The sequence below is a fragment of the Barbus barbus genome, assembly GCF_936440315.1.
Source record: "Barbus barbus genome assembly, chromosome: 44".
Lineage (NCBI taxonomy): Eukaryota > Metazoa > Chordata > Actinopteri > Cypriniformes > Cyprinidae > Barbus > Barbus barbus.
Genome location: NC_136722.1, coordinates 9,207,492 through 9,227,502, shown reverse-complemented (window position 1 = coordinate 9,227,502; position 20,011 = coordinate 9,207,492). Strand labels below are relative to the sequence as shown.

The following is a 20,011-nucleotide window of genomic DNA, read 5'->3' as shown; positions in this document are numbered from 1 at the left end:
GACATGTAACAAACCATTACACTACAAAGTACACCATTTCCTTTAGGTGTATTGTCCTTTATTATTTATATTTCAGTTCAGCTGTGAAAGTATTCTCATTTATTTGAATTTTTTTGCTACTGCTTACCATAAACGCTGGTTACACCTTGTTTACTGATTCATTCCGGTAGTTGCATTGTTACTAAACAGAGGATTCAGTCATTGTAACTTCACTTAACAATATATTGTTCTCTTTAGGGAAGTCGTGGCCTAATGGTTAGAGAGTCGGACTCGTAATCCAAAGGTTGCGGGTTCGAGTCTCGGGCCGGCAGGAATTGTAGGTGGGGGGAGTGAATGTACAGCTCTCTCTCCACCCTCAATACCACGACTGAGGTGCCCTTGAGCAAGGCACCGAACCCCCAACTGCTCCCCGGGCTCCGCAGCATAAATGGCTGCCCACTGCTCCGGGTGTGTGTTCACGGTGTGTGTGTGTTCACTACTGTGTGTGCATGTTGGATGGGTTAAATGCAGAGCACGAATTCCGAGTGTGGGTCACCATACTTGGCCGTATGTCACTTCACTTCACTTCACTTCACTTCACTTCCAACACTACAAAATTTATATAATTGTAGAATTTTATATATATATAAAACAATTTTTTTTTAACTACAAATAGAGTTTTACCAGTCTACATAAAAAAACATGACAACATGATAACTCATGACATGACATGAAAAACATGACAACTCACTGAGGACCTGCAGAGTTTGCAACTATTTTCAATCAGTCTGATTCAGTAGTGACTGGAATACACATTCCCTACTATGCAGCACTTTTGTGTATACATGATGTTTATATTATTTGATATATTTTTTAATTATACTGAAATTTAAATAATAAAACCTGAACTTCTTCAGAATCCTGCCTGCAGTGGAAATCCCCATCAAGCAAATATCGGAAGAACTTGCAACAAAAATAAACTCCAATCAAACCTGCAAGTTTAATATTAACCGTGCATCTGTGCTGGATGGTGCTGTACGGGGATTTACCAGACTCTCATACAATCCAACTAACAGAATGGTGATCAGGTTGTCTGATGATAAAGGAAAGTATGAAGAGGCTATTGATCTGGGTGGTCCAAGGCGAGAATTTTTACGGTTACTCCTGGTGGCAGTCATCAATGTTTGAGGGAAAAGAGGAAAGTCTCAACTTGGCTCTTGATTCCCAAGGTAAACATTATATTTGTGCTGTTTGTTGTACAGATTTGAGAACTTTTATTCTACATTGCATAATTGTGATTTTAAGGCTGTTGTATTGACGTGTTCTCTAATTTCATGTCAGCCATCAGGGAGGACAGGTATTTCATAGCAGGGAGAGCAGTTGCAGTCAGCCTTGTACATGGAGGACCTGCACCGGGTTGTTTCTCTAAGACCCTATTTGACAGTTTAGTTCAGGGGCCAGACATGTGCATACCTGTCTTGGACGATGTAGCTGACTGTGAGCTTTATAATAAAATCAAAAAGGTTTGCTTACAACTGCAGTATAAATGTTTCATTTACTTATGTACCATCATGCTTTCTCAGATTTACTCAAAAATGTGTTCCATTATAAAAGCCATAGCTTAGTATAACAATATTGTTTATAGAAAACTTTCTCTGAAATATTTCTAACTTAAATTTGAAATTCACATTCCATTTGCTCACATACAGATTTCTGAAGCCACAACTCTTGAAGAGCTACAACACTCAACTGAGCCCATTATGGTTGTCTTAGGCCATTAAGAAGCATTGCCGACAAGGACAGGCTGGTTGAAGACTTACTGATGTTTCAGGTGATGAATCGTGTTCGTGGACCATTTGAAAGGTTTGTTAGGACTTCAGAAATATACACAGTCCATTGGATGAATATTTTGTATCAAACAAATGTATTTAAAATAAAATTAAATACAATTATAAAATGCAATACAATTATTTAATTTATTTAATAAAATTAATTAATGCTATGTTGTTATTTCAAATCTCTCTTTTAATTGTGAATCATACTAAATTCTCTTAATATAGGTTCAGGGATGGACTAAAAACTCTTGGCGTCCTTTCAAAAGTCCAACAACACCCAGAAGCGTTTAGATCCATGTTTTGTCACCAGCCAAATCAGCTGACAGCAGACATAATGGATGACCTATTTGAAATACAGTGGTCAGAGAATGGGAGCAACAAACGAGCAAATGAGAACAGAGTAATTGCTTTCTGGAGGGACTACCTGCAGGATGTGGAAGGTAACTTTGTAATAAGCACATTTCACTTTTAATAAGTTACAGACAATAATTAGTGTAACTGGAACATTTCTTGGCTTGCTGATAACATCTCATTCAAATATATTTGAAGTGCACACTGTAAAAAATAATTTGTCAACTTAAAATAATTTGTTACTCTGCTGACTTAAAATTTAAAGTTTACTTAAAAATGAAAAAAAAAAAAAATAATAATAAAGCCAACGGGGTAACAAATTAATTTAAGTTGGAACAAGATTTTTTTACAGCATCATAATTTAAATGAATTCATTGATTTGAAGCAGTAAATTATCATTTGTTCTGCAATATATGTCACGTGTCATGTGATTTTAAACGCATATTGTTGTATGTGACGCTATTGCTGCTAGTGGTCTGCTAACTCCATTGCTACAATATCTATATGTATATACAGCTGTGCTCATAAATATCTCTTCTAAAAGTGATATTTAAAAAAGACAGATCGTATGAATCACGTTTTATTTAGCACTGACCTGTGTATTTCACAGAACACAAAAATAATACTTGAATTTACCAAAATAACCCAGTTCAAAGGTGTACAGACTCTTCATTCTAAATTTTGTGTTGTATGTTTTTGAGCTTTGTGATAGCTGTTCATGAGTGTCTTGTTTTATTAGCCATTAAACTGTCCACAGCCCTTTAAACAAATCCTTCAACTTCTCTGCTTTTCCAACATTATCTGCATTTGTGAGCATGTTCTAGCAGTGACTTATGTATGATGTAGAGATTTATCTTTTCACACTATGGATAGTTGAGAGATCAGTTACTAAAGTTTCAAATATTAAGTGATGCAAATATTAACAGGAATGCAACACAATTCAATACATTAAAGTCAATGACAAACATGAGTCATAAATAACTATCACAAACATAAAAAGAGTTGGTTGTCCAGGTAACATCATACAGTATTAAGAAACGAGCGTATCTGTCACGTTTCACTGGAGCAAGGAGCGAGGAGACACAGAGATTTCCAAATACGGCGGTTTATTGTATGTCCAAACACACGGAACATGGAGCTTGGGGGGATGGACGAACAATACAGGACAAGGGAGACACAGGGCTAAAGAACACTGGGAAATCAACAGGGAAGAACGGAAACAGGTGTGGGGCAATTAAACACAGGGCTAGGGACTAATCAACTAATGATGACAAACGAGGACAGGAACAGGAAGGCCAAATATGGGCATGAGAAGAGGGGGAAACAAGACACAGGACTGACAGTATCTTAACTGTTTGGGGTGTTTTTATAAATTTGGCTATTATTGTGTGCTGTAAATTATATGTAAACATCTGTTATGTGAAATAGCTTGGTCAGGGCAGTACTACTAAATAGAAAATAAAATAAAAACATTTTCATCCTCCTTTTTTATATATTAACAATTTGCAGATTTTATAAGGGGTATCTGTGCCTTTTTTTCCCCCACCCAAATACACTGTATAGTTGTTGACATTTATTTCTTTTTTTTCTATTTACTCAGAGGAGGGGTCACAAAGGCTTGGAGCAATCTTAGCATTTGCTACATGATCCGATCAGGTCCCATCAGTTGGATTTCATCCTCAACCCTCTATTGCCTTTCACCATGACACAGAAACTCCACAAAGATTTCCAGTTGCAAATACATGCATCAACTGCCTTCGCCTGCCATTATATAGCACATATGGCGCTTTTAAAAGCAACATGGAATTTGCCATTAATAATACCCAGGGATTTGGCAAGGAGTAAAAGACACTTTTAAATGCTAAGATGTTTTAATGCTGTGCCAAAGTGTTCTTATTGAGGCATTTGTTTTAGTCTGACAAAACTTTTGTGGCATTACAGATATTTTCTATACTGCCCCTTTGTTTATTTATTTTTTTTTTTTCTATCACCGCCTTCCAAATGATATTATATCTGGATTGGAAGCAGCACTAATTAAGAGGAGGAGTCTATGTGTATATAGTGTGAGGTTTAGAGACCGGAAAGAGGTTGGTCTGACCAGTTACGTACTTTTTGGAGGCAGTCCTTGCGGGTGAATCCGTCGTTTTCGGAGTGTGCGGATTGTGGAGAGGAGGTGGTGCTACCTGTTTAGCCTGTTGCTAAAGGGCATTTCTCTTGGCCAGTGAATGCCTCTTTTTAACATCTGGGATTGAACTGGAGGTTCGAACCATACTCCTATCAAAGGAGCCAAGACCGGCTGCCGCCGCTAATATTCCCGAGTCACTCTTAGCCATCCGTGCTGCCAGCTTGGTCAGTGTTCCACTCACTAGTCACACATACACATTTCACTCATTTATGCATATTTGAAAAGTGTTATTTTGTCTTATTTGGTTTTGCTCGATTAATTCCTTTTTTTTTCTTTTTTTTTGAATGGAATTGTAGTGCTTGGGGATAATAATAATAATAAAACCTGTCTAGAATATAAAAATGTTACCTCATTAAAACAAAGAAAATTACGTATTCTTCCTGTAGTTTGTATTTTGTTTTGTCTTCCTCTTGTTTGTATGTAGCGGATGGTTTGGTTGTCCGTTGCTATCCGGGATGAAATTAATATAAAAATGTGACGGGTATAATATACTTGTCTGGCGCCCGAACAACAATAACTGATTGTGTTTTTTTTGTTTGTTTGTTTTTTTTTTTTCTCCCTTTGAGGCTTTCGGTCTGAGTCGAATACAGACTGAGTGCAACTCTATTTGTCAACGAGATGTGGTCTTGCGGTTAGGACTCTGCGTCATCACGCGTGTGATCGGGGTTCGATTCCCGCTTCATATAGTTCTTTTTTTTTTTTTGTGCGTTTAACCTTTGTTATATTTTGGGACAAGACGACCTCCGTTACAGAAATGGCGCCCGAACAGGGACTTGAACTAAACAAACTGGATATGACCATTTGAAATTTTGTGACTGTAAATTTTGGAAGATGTGTGGAATGTGAATATTTGAATCCATTAACTTGTATGCTCTTGAGGGAATGTATGTGATTATCTGTGATTTTGGAGTGAAAATCTAAATACTGTGGTGTTCTTGAATAACCTTTGTCAATTGAAATCTTGTTGACTAAGTTCTTATCAAGGAAATGTGTGGAACTTTTATTTGGGAAATGTATTTGTTGGGTTTTTTCATTTTTTTGATGTTTGGAAAATGCTGTAATTGATTTGTAGAGAAGAACTGTTTTCTTTTTATTATTATTTCGCCCCTGTTGCCCCAAATACATACACAGGCCTTGAATTTTTCATTTTTTTTATTTTTTTCCCAACATTTAAAATATTCCCACACATTACAAGACATGGCCACTTCCTCTTCCCCACCTTCCACCCTATGTGGATATTGATGCCCCTGATCCCCCTAGTATTTCCACTCCAATTTGGCCACCTCCTGTACAAACTCAGACCCGTTCAGGACTTCCTCCACATGCCCCAACTATGTATAACATTTCCACTCCACACAGTTTCGCCTTTCCTGGAACCCAGGTGCGGATGCTCTCCCCTGTTCTTGGAGGCAGCACCCTTGTGCAACCTCTCACTTGGGCCCCACAACATGACAGCATGCAAATTTGTACGTCTTTGGATGGTACATCTTCTTCAATGGCTCAGCATGATCTTCCTGGTATTCTTCCAACCCCTGGGAGGGGAATTCAACAATATAATGCCCATTTGCAAGGTAACTGGGACAATCTGACGGAGTTCATGAAAAGGCAGGAGAAAACTGTAAATGAGCTTACCCAGGTACTGAAGGCCTCATCTTCCCACCATGAGAACCAGATCATCGATCTTGCAGCAAAGGTGGAGACCAACAATCAACAGGTTGTCACCCTAATGACTGCAGCTAAACAACAAGAGGCAGGCGAGACTGACCAATTGATTAAGGCTGTGCAACTGATGATCTCAAAGGAAATTCAAAAAATGGAACAATCCTTCACCTCTGTAGTCCGGGATGAGGTGGAACAGCTACGGGTGGAGTTACAACAGGATATCAAAGCTATTCAACGCACACTTCAGGGTAGCCTTGATTATGTAACCACGAATCTTCAGCAATGTGAAACACAAATTCACAAATGTCGTACTTGTGTAGCCGAACTGCAAAATGATGTCCAAGTGTTCATTGAGGAAAAGGCTGAAGCACAAACAGGAAAAACAACTAAGATTTCGGGTGCACATCCAATAGAGACTGTTTCACCTCTTCTACCAATGCCTCTGGCAAAATGTGACCACATTAAATTAACATTTCCCACTTTTGGGCGTCCTACTGATGACGCTGACCCCCTGTTGTACTTGACTAAGTGTCAAGATTTTCTGGCTCTACATCCTTTGACGGATGCAGATCTCCTGGCTACCTTCCGCACAGTGTTGCATGGCACTGCACGTGACTGGTGGGAAGTAAGTCGCTCCAATATAACCACTTGGAAGGAGTTTGAGGCTGCCTTCCTCTCTGCTTTTTTGTCTGAGGACTATGAGGACGAGCTGGCTGAACGTGTCCGCACTAGAGTTCAAGGGGAGAAGGAATCAGTAAGAGATTTTGCATTCACTTATCGAGCACTGTGTAAAAGATGGAAAGCCACGTTAACAGAAAACGAGATTGTGAAAATGATCCTAAAAAATATCAAGCCTTACCTTGCAAGCCAGCTGCGCAGTCGTGTTAACACTGTCGAAGATCTGGTTAGACTCGGACACCAACTGGAAAAAGACCATGAAGAACAGCTTCGGTATGAAGGTCGTGTGGGCTTTAAACAACAAGCCAATTCACAAAAACACTTATCCAACCGATCTGCTGAGAAACCGTCTGTTCAATGTTGGAGATGTAATGGACCACATCCTCCAGGCAACTGCCCAATGTATGGACATCCACCTTCCCAGCAGTCTTCTGGTCAACAACATTTCACACAAGGAAAATATTCTCATCACTCTGCAAAGTCAGGAGGACGACCATCCAATAATAATGTGGCAGCCTCTGAAACACCTCAGACACAAGCTGAAACTCAGATTTTAACCCCTTCACAATCAAATGCATTCATGACCATACCACAACAATTAGTAGTTCCAATTCGCATTGAATCCTGGTTGGGGAAAGCGATTGTGGATACTGGAGCAAGCTACACGTTAATTCACGAAAGTCTTATGAAGCAAATTATAACCCCTGTTCAGCTTCAACCGTGGTCAGGTGGTCCTCTCTACCTGGCAAATGGCAAAGCTGAGAGTCCTTTAGGATGGATAAACATTAATATTCATCTGCACAATAAAGCCATTACAGTACCTGCTGTGGTCCTCCCTTCTCAAGCTCTTGCTTATGCCATCATCTTGGGTTTGGACTTCATCTTTTTCAGTGGCCTGCAAATTAATGTAAGTGAACACAAATATTCTTTCAAGTCTGAACCTACTGTAGAACATCCATTTCAACCTGGAAATGCCAGTGAACCGCTGGTGACTTTGTCAACAATGAAGGAAGAGAAAAGAACCAGAAAACTAAATTTGACCTTGTTAAGTGCTGTTCCTCCTCCTCAACCTTCCTTGACCATGTTACAAATTGACAGCGTGGACGATGCAACATTAATTAAAGATGCCGTAAGTAAAGCACATCTACCTATGGAAGGAAAGCAACAACTATTTCAGATCCTAGAACGCAACTCACGAGTATGTACTCACCGAACTGGGCGAACAGATGTCCTGCAACATCGCATCTATACCACCTGCCAGGTTCCTATCAAGCAACGGCCATATCGGTTCTCACCTGTCAAACAAGCAGCAATGGAGGAACAATTGGAGGTAATGTTGAAAGAAGGAATTGTGGAGCCATCACATTCTGCTTGGGCCTCACCGGTAGTTCTGGTTCCAAAGAAAAATGGAAAGTTAAGGTTCTGTGTAGACTACCGTAAAGTCAATGCAACTACAGAAAATGATGCTTACCCTCTCCCAAACATCACGGAGATCCTAGAATCACTCTCCGGGGCATCCATTTTCTCTACCATAGACCTCAACAGTGGTTATTGGCAAGTGATAATGGACAATGATAGTAAAGCCAAGACTGCATTTATTGTGTCTGCAGGTCTATATCACTTCAATGTTATGCCTTTTGGGTTAAAAAATGCACCTGCCACCTTCCAGAGGCTGATGGAGACAGTCCTGGGGGAGCTAAGAAAGAAAATCTGCTTTGTCTATATTGACGACATTATTATTTATTCTCCCTCAGTGGCCCAGCACTTCAGTGACCTGAAAACTGTTCTTCACAGGCTGGATACTGCCGGGTTGACTATTAACTTGAAAAAGTGCAATTTTTTTCTTCCAGAAATCACCTTTTTGGGACATGTGGTGAGTAATAAGGGCATCACAGCTGATTCAAGTAAAGTTGAGGCCATTCGTGCCTTTCCTGCTCCCAACACCTTGAAGGAAGTTCAGAGGTTCTTGGGATTAGCCGGTTGGTACCACCGGTTCGTGCCAAATTTTTCTAAAATTGCTGAGCCCCTAAATTCCTTGAAAAAAAAGGACAGAGGTTTAAATGGACGACACAGTGTCAACAAGCGTTTGACCAGTTAAAAGCATGCCTTACCTCGCCCCCCATTCTTGGCCACCCCGATCTTCAAGTTCCTTTCATCGTATATACAGATGCTAGTGATACTGGACTGGGTGCCATTCTCACGCAGAGGAAAGATCCAGGTAGGGAGGAGGTTATTGCATATGGCAGTCGAACATTAACTGGAGCAGAGAACAACTACACGGCAACTGAAAAAGAGTGTCTGGCAGTTATATGGGCCTTAGAAAAGTGGCAACATTACCTTGAATACAAACTTTTCACGGTTGTCACAGACCATTCTGCTCTGCAATGGGTCATGGGATCCACTAAAACTAACAGTCGCCTCATCCGATGGGTTCTGAGACTGCAAAAATTCAACTTCGTTATTGAATACCGTAAAGGGAAATTAAACGTCGCTCCTGATGCTTTGTCAAGGTCATCAGTCACAGCAAATTCTCCCATTACCGCAATTTATGCCAAGCAACAAATGGATCAACATCCAGAGCTTCCGGTGACAGATATTGTCTTGTGGGAGGAACAACATAAAGACTGTGAAATAACAAAGTTATTACAAGCAGTAGCAGAAGAACAAAGCCCTCAGATGGAACAATACGAAGTGGTAGAGGACAAATTGTATCACAAAACTCACCTGAAGAATAATCAGATACACTATAGAGTGTATGTTCCCAGCACTCTCCGGCAATCTCTCCTTCAGCACTATCATGCACATCCCTTGAGTAGCCATAGAGGAATTTATAAGACCTATAAGCGGCTCCAGGAAGTAGCGTTTTGGCCAGGGATGTGGACTGATGTGAAACATCATGTCAGGGAATGTGTGAAATGCCAAACCCTTCGGCACGATAACCAGAAACCTGCAGGGAAACTCCAATCAGTTACCACCACTAAACCAAACGAAATGCTGGGAGTTGATATTATGGGTCCACTACCCCGGAGTACACAGCAAAATGTGTACTTGCTGGTTTTTGTTGATTATTACTCACGATGGGTTGAGTGTTTCCCCATGCGTCATGCCACCGCTCAAAATATTGCAACAATTTTCAGAAAAGAAATCTTAACTCGTTGGGGGGTTCCAGACTTCATTCTTTCTGATAGAGGCACCCAGTTTGTCTCATCGGTGTTCAGAGAAGTATGTGAAAAATGGAGAGTGACACCAAAGTTAACCACAGCATATCACCCTCAGACAAATATGACTGAACGTGTGAATAGAACTCTCAAAAGTATGATTGCGTCATATGTGGATGACAACCACAACAAATGGGACCAGTTCTTACCAGAGATGAGATTCGCCATTAACTCTGCCATCCAGGAAACCACTGGAGTTACTCCAGCAGAATTGCAGCTTGGAAGGAAACTGAGAGGGCCAATGGATAAAATTCTGCACGGTCCAAATCTCACTCCTGACACCACCTCCTATGATGTAATCTCTCACATACAACAACTGCAATCTCAAGTTAAAGAGAGTTGCAGAAAAGCCCAACATCGACAACTCCGGAACTATAACAAAAAAAGACGAGACACAACTTTCAAGATCAAAGACAGGGTATGGCTTCGAAACTTTCCGCAATCTAGTGCACAAAACAAGTTTAGTGCCAAATTGGCACCAAAATGGAAAGGGCCTTACCGGGTTCTGAAGTCACTGGGACCTTTGAATTACCACATTGCGTTGGAGGCAACTGGAGAAGATGTGCGCACTGCACATGTGTGCAATCTTAAAATGTGTTTTCCCACAGCTGAGCAGTTGGAGGACCAAGCAAGGAAAGTAATTCAAGACATCTTTCAAGAAACCTCAGATGAGGAGGAATTCTTAGGTTTTTGATTCTTTTCTCCTAACAACCATGGGTTGTTTCATCCTGGGGGGGAGAATGTGGCATTACAGATATTTTCTATACTGCCCCTTTGTTTATTTATTTTTTTTTTTTCTATCACCGCCTTCCAAATGATATTATATCTGGATTGGAAGCAGCACTAATTAAGAGGAGGAGTCTATGTGTATATAGTGTGAGGTTTAGAGACCGGAAAGAGGTTGGTCTGACCAGTTACGTACTTTTTGGAGGCAGTCCTTGCGGGTGAATCCGTCGTTTTCGGAGTGTGCGGATTGTGGAGAGGAGGTGGTGCTACCTGTTTAGCCTGTTGCTAAAGGGCATTTCTCTTGGCCAGTGAATGCCTCTTTTTAACATCTGGGATTGAACTGGAGGTTCGAACCATACTCCTATCAAAGGAGCCAAGACCGGCTGCCGCCGCTAATATTCCCGAGTCACTCTTAGCCATCCGTGCTGCCAGCTTGGTCAGTGTTCCACTCACTAGTCACACATACACATTTCACTCATTTATGCATATTTGAAAAGTGTTATTTTGTCTTATTTGGTTTTGCTCGATTAATTCCTTTTTTTTTCTTTTTTTTGAATGGAATTGTAGTGCTTGGGGATAATAATAATAATAAAACCTGTCTAGAATATAAAAATGTTACCTCATTAAAACAAAGAAAATTACGTATTCTTCCTGTAGTTTGTATTTTGTTTTGTCTTCCTCTTGTTTGTATGTAGCGGATGGTTTGGTTGTCCGTTGCTATCCGGGATGAAATTAATATAAAAATGTGACGGGTATAATATACTTGTCTGGCGCCCGAACAACAATAACTGATTGTGTTTTTTTTGTTTGTTTGTTTTTTTTTTTTCTCCCTTTGAGGCTTTCGGTCTGAGTCGAATACAGACTGAGTGCAACTCTATTTGTCAACGAGATGTGGTCTTGCGGTTAGGACTCTGCGTCATCACGTGTGTGATCGGGGTTCGATTCCCGCTTCATATAGTTTTTTTTTTTTTTTTTGTGCGTTTAACCTTTGTTATATTTTGGGACAAGACGACCTCCGTTACACTTTATTAAATCATTTTCAGCAATGTTAGAATCAATCTTAGCAGTACTTGTTTAAACCTTAGCTATAGAATTTAACAGTTTTCAACCGTTGCAGTTTTTGCAAGCATTGCCTTAATGCAACATTTGTCAACACTTGTTTAGGTGTTCTAATTCAGAACAATCACAATAAAGCACTTTTACTGTGTTCGAGCCTGTTGTCTTTCCAATAATTGTACAAGTGCCGAAAATAGATTAATTCCATGATTTCCATCGTTTTGTAATGGGTTACATGCTTCCAGAATATTTTCCAGGGTAGTGTCATTTGGCCGGTAAACGTTTTCAGGAACTATTATATTATTCCTGCTCTGTAGTTCAGGTGGTGGTCTGTTTTCATTGATGTCAAAATGTTCATCACTCTCTAACACACCAGATATAGCTGTGTTGTTGATTCCAATATGACTAACAATACCCCTGTGCCATAACTGCAGAGGGGTTTGTCCTCTTTCAGTTGAGAGTCCATGGTTATTCCACATGTCCCTAAATTCCCTAACTACCCTCTGGATCCGAGGTAAGAAAATAAAATGCAAACAAAATATGTGAAGCTCACACAGAGAGTCTAGTATACCTTGGTCCTCGATGAAAGTAAACAAGTCCGAATAATAATATGAAACAACTCTGTTCAGTTCTGCCCATAAACGTTCGATCCGTTGATTATGCACACTGCGGCCCGTAATGACACTTCCTCTATGTAGTCCTCTTCTATTTAACATGTAACGTGCAACCTCAATGTTTTCCATGTCATGGTCGCATCTAACCCTTGATGGCAATCCAAAGTTTTGAACCCCTTCTTGGAACAAAGACAGAACACTTAATGCTCTATTATTGTTCAGACAGTCGAGATAAATAATGGTGCGGCTATATCCGTCAACACACCCATGGAAAACCAGCCTCCATCTTACCAGTTTATGGTTTCCGTCTATATGCCTGTTAAGAGAGAGAATTCATTACAAGCTTATTTTTAAGTGTTTAAAGTGTTTTGTAATGTTCTAATTGTTTTATAATGTCACGTGGAATAGCCCCTTAGGGAAATTAACCATCGTTTAGTAAGTGTTGCTTGATTTTTGCGGGATGATATATTACAATATAAATACCATATTTAATTAATTAACAGTTCATTTTAAGGTATATTTTAATGAAGTTGTCAAATAACTTGTACATACCAGAGTTGGTTAGGAGTTTGCACAGAATAAATTCTTCTTCTAACTGCACGTCGGCGCCTGAGTGACCTTTCAATAGGATCTATCTCGTGTAAACTTTGTCTCACCCTCCAGCGCTGGATGCAGGTGGAGCGAGACCGGAGACTGCCCAGAATGTAGGTCTCGTCTGCATTTGGGGTTCTTTGCAAAATCTGTCTGACAAGTGTGTTCAACTCATAGTTGGACAGTTCTGCAAACCCCAACGGTCCGATTCCAAGACGCTGCCTGTGCTGGAACAAAGTGCAGCGGTCTATTCCGAATAAGATGACAAGATGGCGCCGCTGTGTTCGGACGCCGTGAGGTTCGCTCCACCGAGAATTTGCTTCTACCTTCCTTTTTACTTAGTTTTACTTTCTCTTTTTACACATCTCACGTCGGCACTGATCACCTACAACATAGAAACACTTTTGGACATTGGAAACCGCTACACCAACCTGTTTCAGGACACTTTATCCACGAATCCTGCGTGGCCTCTGGAGATTCTTCGGAACGCGGAGATAAACAACACCCCCCCGAGGCGACGGATCAAGAAACACCGCGGGAAGCGCGCTGGAATTCGAGTCAGACTCAGGAAAAGGGCTCACAGTCCTCCTCTCCCAAGCATTCTCCTCGCTAATGTCCAATCCTTGGAGAATAAGATGGACGATCTTAGAGCCAGGATTAGTTTCCAACGGGACATTAGGGACTGTAACATCCTTTGTTTGTCAGAAACGTGGCTTTCGTCCTCGGTCCCGGACACTGCTGTAATGCCGAGTGATAACTTCTCTGTCTTTCGGACGGACAGAACAGCAGAGGCCGGTAAATCCAGGGGTGGAGGAGTATGTTTCATGATCAACAAGAAATGGTGTGACCCCAGGAATATCTCCATTCTGTCGCGTTCCTGCTCGCCTCATCTGGAACATCTTTCCATTATCTGCCGCCCATTTTATCTGCCCCGGGAGTTTTCATCGATCATTGTTACTGCTGTGTACATTCCACCACAGGCGGACACTGGCTTGGCTTTGTCTAAACTTCACGATGTGCTCAGCGGCCACATTAACAAACATCCTGACGCTGCCTTCATCATCGCGGGGGACTTTAACAAAGCCAACCTCAAGCAGGTCATGCCGAACTTTTACCAACATGTATCCTGTCCAACTAGAGGACCAAACACACTGGATCATTGCTACACTCAGTTCAAGGATGCCTACAAAGCCCGCTCACTACCGGCTTTTGGCAAATCGGACCATGCCGCCATCTTTCTAACACCGAGATACAAACAAAGGCTCGTTCAGGAACCTCCGGTGCAGAGAGTAGTGACGCGCTGGTCCTCCCACTCAGAGACTATGCTGCAGGCGGCGCTTGATGACGTCGACTGGGACATGTTCCGGGCGAGTTCTTCTGACGTCAGCGAGTTCACGGATGTAGCATTAAGCTTCGTAAACACGCTAACCGAGCAAGCTACAGAAACAATAACGATAAGGACATTCTCCAATCAGAAACCGTGGGTGGACAGAACAATCCGTGCCGCGGTTAACACACGCACCGCCGCTTACAATGAGGCTCTTCTGTCTGGGAATACGAGCGAGTACAAAGCATCGTGCTATGCTCTCCGACGCGCAGTAAGAGCCGCCAAACACAGATACAGAGAGAGAATTGAGTCTCATTTCCAGCTCAACGACTCTCGACGGATGTGGCAGGGACTGAGGACCATCTGTGACTTCGGAAACAAATCCTCCGCGGAGGTGAGAGCAGATCCGTTGCTGGCCGACGAGTTAAACATCTTCTACGGCCGCTTCGATGGCAACGGCGGTGGCGCGTTTCTGCCGACCAGCGCGTCTGGAAGCAGCAGGCAGAGCAGCGATGATCCTGTAATCACCGTGTCGGAGGATGAGGTTCGGAGGGCGCTAAAGAGAGTGAACGTCAGGAAAGCAGCCGGACCTGATGGGATAACCGGCCGTGTTCTGAGGTCCTGCGCCGATCAGCTCGCTGGTTTGTTCACTTCCATCTTTAATGAGTCCCTTGCTACCGCCGTGGTTCCCACCTCATTCAAAAAATCCATCATTATCCCTGTGCCAAAGAACAATAAACCCTCTTGCCTGAATGACTATCGCCCAGTTGCCCTCACATCTATAGTCATGAAGGTTTTTGAGAGACTTGTAAAGAGCCACATTTGCTCCTCCATCCCTGATACTCTGGACCCTCTTCAGTTTGCCTATCGCCCAAACAGATCCACGGACGATGCCATTTCTCACGTTCTCCACTCTTCCCTCACACACTTGGATAGCAACAATGGAAATTATGTAAGGCTGCTATTCATTGACTATAGCTCAGCTTTCAACACTATAGTCCCCATCAAACTGGCATCTAAACTCACAGACCTCGGCCTAAACTCCTCACTCTGTGACTGGATTCAAGACTTCCTCACCGGCAGACCTCAAGTGGTGAAAGTTGGCCAGTTCACCTCAAACTCCATCACTCTGAACATAGGAGCCCCACAGGGCTGTGTCCTGAGTCCCCTGCTCTACTCTCTCTACACGCATGACTGCGTGTCCTCTCACAGCTCCACATCTATTGTCAAATTCGCTGATGATACTGTGGTTCTGGGCCTCATCTCCAACAACGATGAGACCGCATACTTGGACGAGGTAGAGAGACTCACATCATGGTGCCAGGACAACTGTCTCTCTCTGAATGTGAGCAAAACTAAAGAGCTGATCATGGACTTCAGGAAGAGACAGCAGCAGCCCTACACACCTCTTATGATCAGTGGGACCCCTGTGGAGAGGGTGAGTAGCTTCAAGTACCTCGGTGTAAACATCTCCGAGAACCTGACTTGGACTACACACATCCAAACTCAGGTAAAGAAAGCCAGGCAAAGACTGTACCATCTGCGACAGCTGAGGAAATTCAGGGTCTCACCAGCAATCCTGAAAACTTTCTATTCAGGGACCATAGAAAGTGTATTGACTCAGTGCATCTCAGTGTGGTATGGAAACAGCTCCAATCAGGACTGCAAAGCACTACAGAGAGTTGTGCGCTTAGCTGAGCGCATCTCAGGGTCTGCTCTCCCCTCTCTGCAGGACATCTACCTCAAACACTGCAAAAATAGAGCTGTCAAAATAATCAAGGACTCAAATCACCCTGGTAACCAGCTATTCACTTTGCTTCCTTCTGGTAAGCGCTTCCGTAGCCTGATGACAAAAACTGAGAGACTTAGGAGGAGCTTCTTCCCCCAGGCCATCAGGCTCCTAAACTCTAACTCTGTGTCATAACATCACTTGACTCCATGTAAATATCACCATATCAATAAGCTATTCATAATTTTTCTCTACCTCATATTGCTGCTATTATATACCCTGTACAACTTTTTTGCACATTATTTTGCACATTCCTCTTAGTACTATTTAAGTCAACAACATACTGACCTGCACATTTATATTTATATTTTTTATCTATCTTTTTATTTTATTCTTTTTATTTTATTTTATTTTTTTCTACTTTTCTTCTCTTAATATTTGTATACTTTATAATTGCACTGTCCTTGGAGCGGACCTGACCTACATTTCACTGCTGGTTATACTCTGTATAATTGTGTATGTGACGAATAAAACTCTTGAATCTTGAATCTTGAATCTTGAATAAGGATACGATTCCCTGCCAGTTAAACCCAAGCCGCAGACAATGGCACAGTTGCTGATACGAAATGTCATAGCGCGGACGACCTCTGTGGCCTGTGTTACATGTAGGTGGTGGGACTGTTCTTAGTCCAGCTCCAGCAGGTCTTCCAATATCAAGCGGATGTGTGATTTGGCGCAGTGTGCGGTACAGCGTCTCGAGAATAACTATGCATTCTCTGGTTTCGGCATTTTGATCATAACGAACCACAGACAAAAGACTGTTAATTGTTCTGGCATGGTTATCTAAATCTCGATAAAGTATCTCTCTCGGCTCTTGCTGTATACGCTATTAAAGAAATCGAGTATACCGTCTTCATTGCACCTTGCATAAGCAAATAAAACACTAACAAACGTAACAGCTATTAAGGTCACTCTGAAATTCATGTCGATCTGCATGAGGAAGACATCCCTTAAAGACTTCCTTTTACACCGAAAAGCCTTCCGTTTGCACTGAAAAATTCACGCACATCCACATATGAAATCACTCGCATATACATACCGTATATACACAACTAAAGCATGCATCCACGTTTTATTTTGTATGCATGGTATGGATTTCATAGTGTGCACGTGTATTTCATATATGTATTTTGAACATCCAATAGTATACATGTATATGCGAGTAATTTATAGGTGTATATGCACGTGTTTTATGTATGTATTGATAAGCGAAGTTTGATTTAAATCCTACGTGGCGCCTCATACATACCTTTCATCTCTCTCTATCTCTTGCTATCAGAGGAAATAGGATTACTGCTGCTAGGCTTTCATTTGAAATGAGAAAAATACGGATTATCCAACATGAGTCAGTGAGCATACTACTAGCCCACTGAATGTGTGAGTATGTGGACAGTGACGTAACGACTGAGTAACTGCCCCCTTCTCATAAATGATCTGTCACTGCTTAATAGTTTCATTTGCACTCTGGTGCTCATGTTTATTTGTGTGTGTGCTTGTGTGTTGTGAGGGTTCACATACTTGTACAGGTTAATTTGTGTGAGAGAGCGAGTTTTTATTTATATACAGTCCCAGCTTGTATAGGTCAGCCATAGTTAGCCTGTAAGCAAATTAATGTGTGTTTGTGTGTGTGTTTAGGTTCTCTGTCCTTGAAAAACACACATATCAAATTAAATAAGAAACATCGATGTGATCTCACTGTAGGTCATGGCTGCAGCTGTTAAATGGGCTGTCTCTATAACGCCACACTTTAACTGCACCCAAAGAGAGAGTAGAGACAAATAGAAAGATACATAGAAAGAATACAGCAGATAAAGAAGAAATATTTATTTCATACATTTGATTAAGTAAAAAGTTGTGTGGTAATTTAATTGCCATCCAAATCCACATATCACATCCACATTTCAACTACAGCACGTCTATTTTCTTAGTTTTTAACAGGAGATTTAAATGATCAAGTAATAAACAGGATTTTAGTTTAAATAATTTTTTTTTATTATTATTTCCAATCAAACAATGTTTTTTACAGCAGATGATCATACGGCTGACCATGTGAGCAGTGTGTAGAAACACAGAACTCTCCTCTACCATGAATAAATTTCCATCTGAATGCGTGTGTTTTATCAATGAGCTGCCATGTAAATTTATTTCTACAGACGTGCACATGAGAATCAATTACTGTCCGAACTACAGCCTACTTGCACAGGATGTGCTCATTTTGACCTCATCACTGGCTGTAGCCATGTGCTCATCTCAAATGTAACACCTGTGATTCAGGAACTTGCTGCTAATGCACTCACATTCTAATGCACTCACATAAAGTAGCCTCATTGCAGATCTTTTACTTTTAATACCCTGTACGTGGCGATATAACTTCTTTTGTAAAAGTAAAATGCTGCAAAAAAAGTAAGGTGCCATGCAAAATGCAATGAGTAACTGAATTACTTATTACAAATGTAGTGGAGTAAAGTGTAAATACTTATTAAAAAAATCAAAGTCAAAGAGAGAGTAAAATATGCTAAAATCTTTGATACAATGTAACCAAAAAGATACTTAAGTACTGTAAATTTACTCAAATGCTTTACACCACTGGAATATTTTAGCACCACTCACCAGACTTATCATATCTGAACTGCAAAGATATGTGCAAAAAACAGTGTAATAAAATGTTGACATATTCACATTCCTCCTTTTTTAAATGAAAACTAAACACACTTTTAACGACACTCAAAGTGTTGCAAAACATATAATGTAATATCATTAAATGATAATATTAATTAAATAATATAATTTTCTGAAAATGTTGCCTCTGATAATTTTTTTTTCAATTAGTTTGGCTTGCATAAAAGAGTCAACTGTTTATCTTTGATGGTTTAACTATTTAAAAATGTTGAGTTGTAATACTTGCATAGAAGACTTAGGTTCAAATCAAACCTACAATGTGTACCAATGTCGTGGCCTAATGGTTAGAGAGTCGGACTCGTGGCCTAATGGTTAGAGAGTTGGACTCGTAATCCAAAGGTTGCGGGTTTGAGTCTCGGGCCGGCAGGAATTGTAGGTGGGGGGAGTGAATGTCCAGCGCTCTCTCCACCCTCAATACCACGACTGAGGTGCCCTTGAGCAAGGCACCGAACCCCCAACTGCTCCTGTTCCCACACTCAAAATATATATATAAAAAATTATTTTATTGTCTTGTAATTAAAATGTATTTCTGGACTTACTGAGACCTAGTAGTGTGGATGCAGCATTAACTGAAAGTCAAGGTTTTCAGCTACTGGTGTCATTGTAAAAATGCCATTAATCATTTAATCTGCAGGCCCAAGTGTCTGATAATATTGGGGTTACTAAAATAAAGTGAGTAGCATAACATACCGTATTATTATTACTATACACACACAGCAATATTTCTAGTTTGTATGTGTGTATTTCATACCTGGTAACTCAGATAATGCTCCTCTTTCAAATATGTGTTTCCTGTAGAGGGTCTTCAGCACCTTGGCGCTGCCAAATCTCTTAAACCGACTCTTCACATTATTGTAGTACCATTCTAGGGACTGTGTCCTCAATAGCCTACACAAAAAAGACAGTGGGTGGATGTTAAATTAAATACATATTAGCTCCACTATGCAAATAGACACAAAGCAATACTAGATGGAAGAACTTTGTATACTAGCTTTTTAATATTTTCTAATTATAACCACAATATGGTTCAACAATAAGCAAACAATGCAAGGATGACACACTCAAATAATAGTAAGGCCTTAATTTAAGATTTGCATTGCATATAAAATATTCCATCAATCTGAGTCACACAGTTCAAACCTAACTAATAAACCTTCTTACAAATTTCGTTTATGCATGACTGACAAATATGCATCATATTAAGTTAGTAAAAAAGTTTATATTAAAACTGTAAACCAAATGGATGGAAATTTTATATTCAATTCAAATATATACATTTTGAATTCAGGCCTAAATATTTCAAAACATAAAGCAACTACTC

The 20,011-nt window shown here is 40.7% G+C and overlaps 1 protein-coding gene and 1 long non-coding RNA gene across 2 annotated transcripts in view; both read right to left on the bottom strand.

Moving 5' to 3' along the window:
* Positions 1-20,011, bottom strand: part of LOC306863270 (rab effector MyRIP-like) — a gene marked incomplete at its 3' end in the record, with an annotated part of 208,655 nt that overhangs the window by 30,229 nt on the left and 158,415 nt on the right. The window contains exon 4 of the mRNA XM_079406513.1: positions 19,442-19,578. Within this exon, the coding sequence (XP_079262639.1) occupies positions 19,442-19,578 (137 nt within the window). The remainder of the gene's footprint in view (positions 1-19,441; positions 19,579-20,011) is intronic.
* LOC306863063 lies at positions 6,610-7,782 on the bottom strand. Its single transcript, XR_013783639.1, has 3 exons — positions 7,732-7,782; positions 6,872-7,585; positions 6,610-6,740 (listed from the first exon to the last, which is right to left on the bottom strand). It is a non-coding gene; the product is annotated as an uncharacterized lncRNA (long non-coding RNA).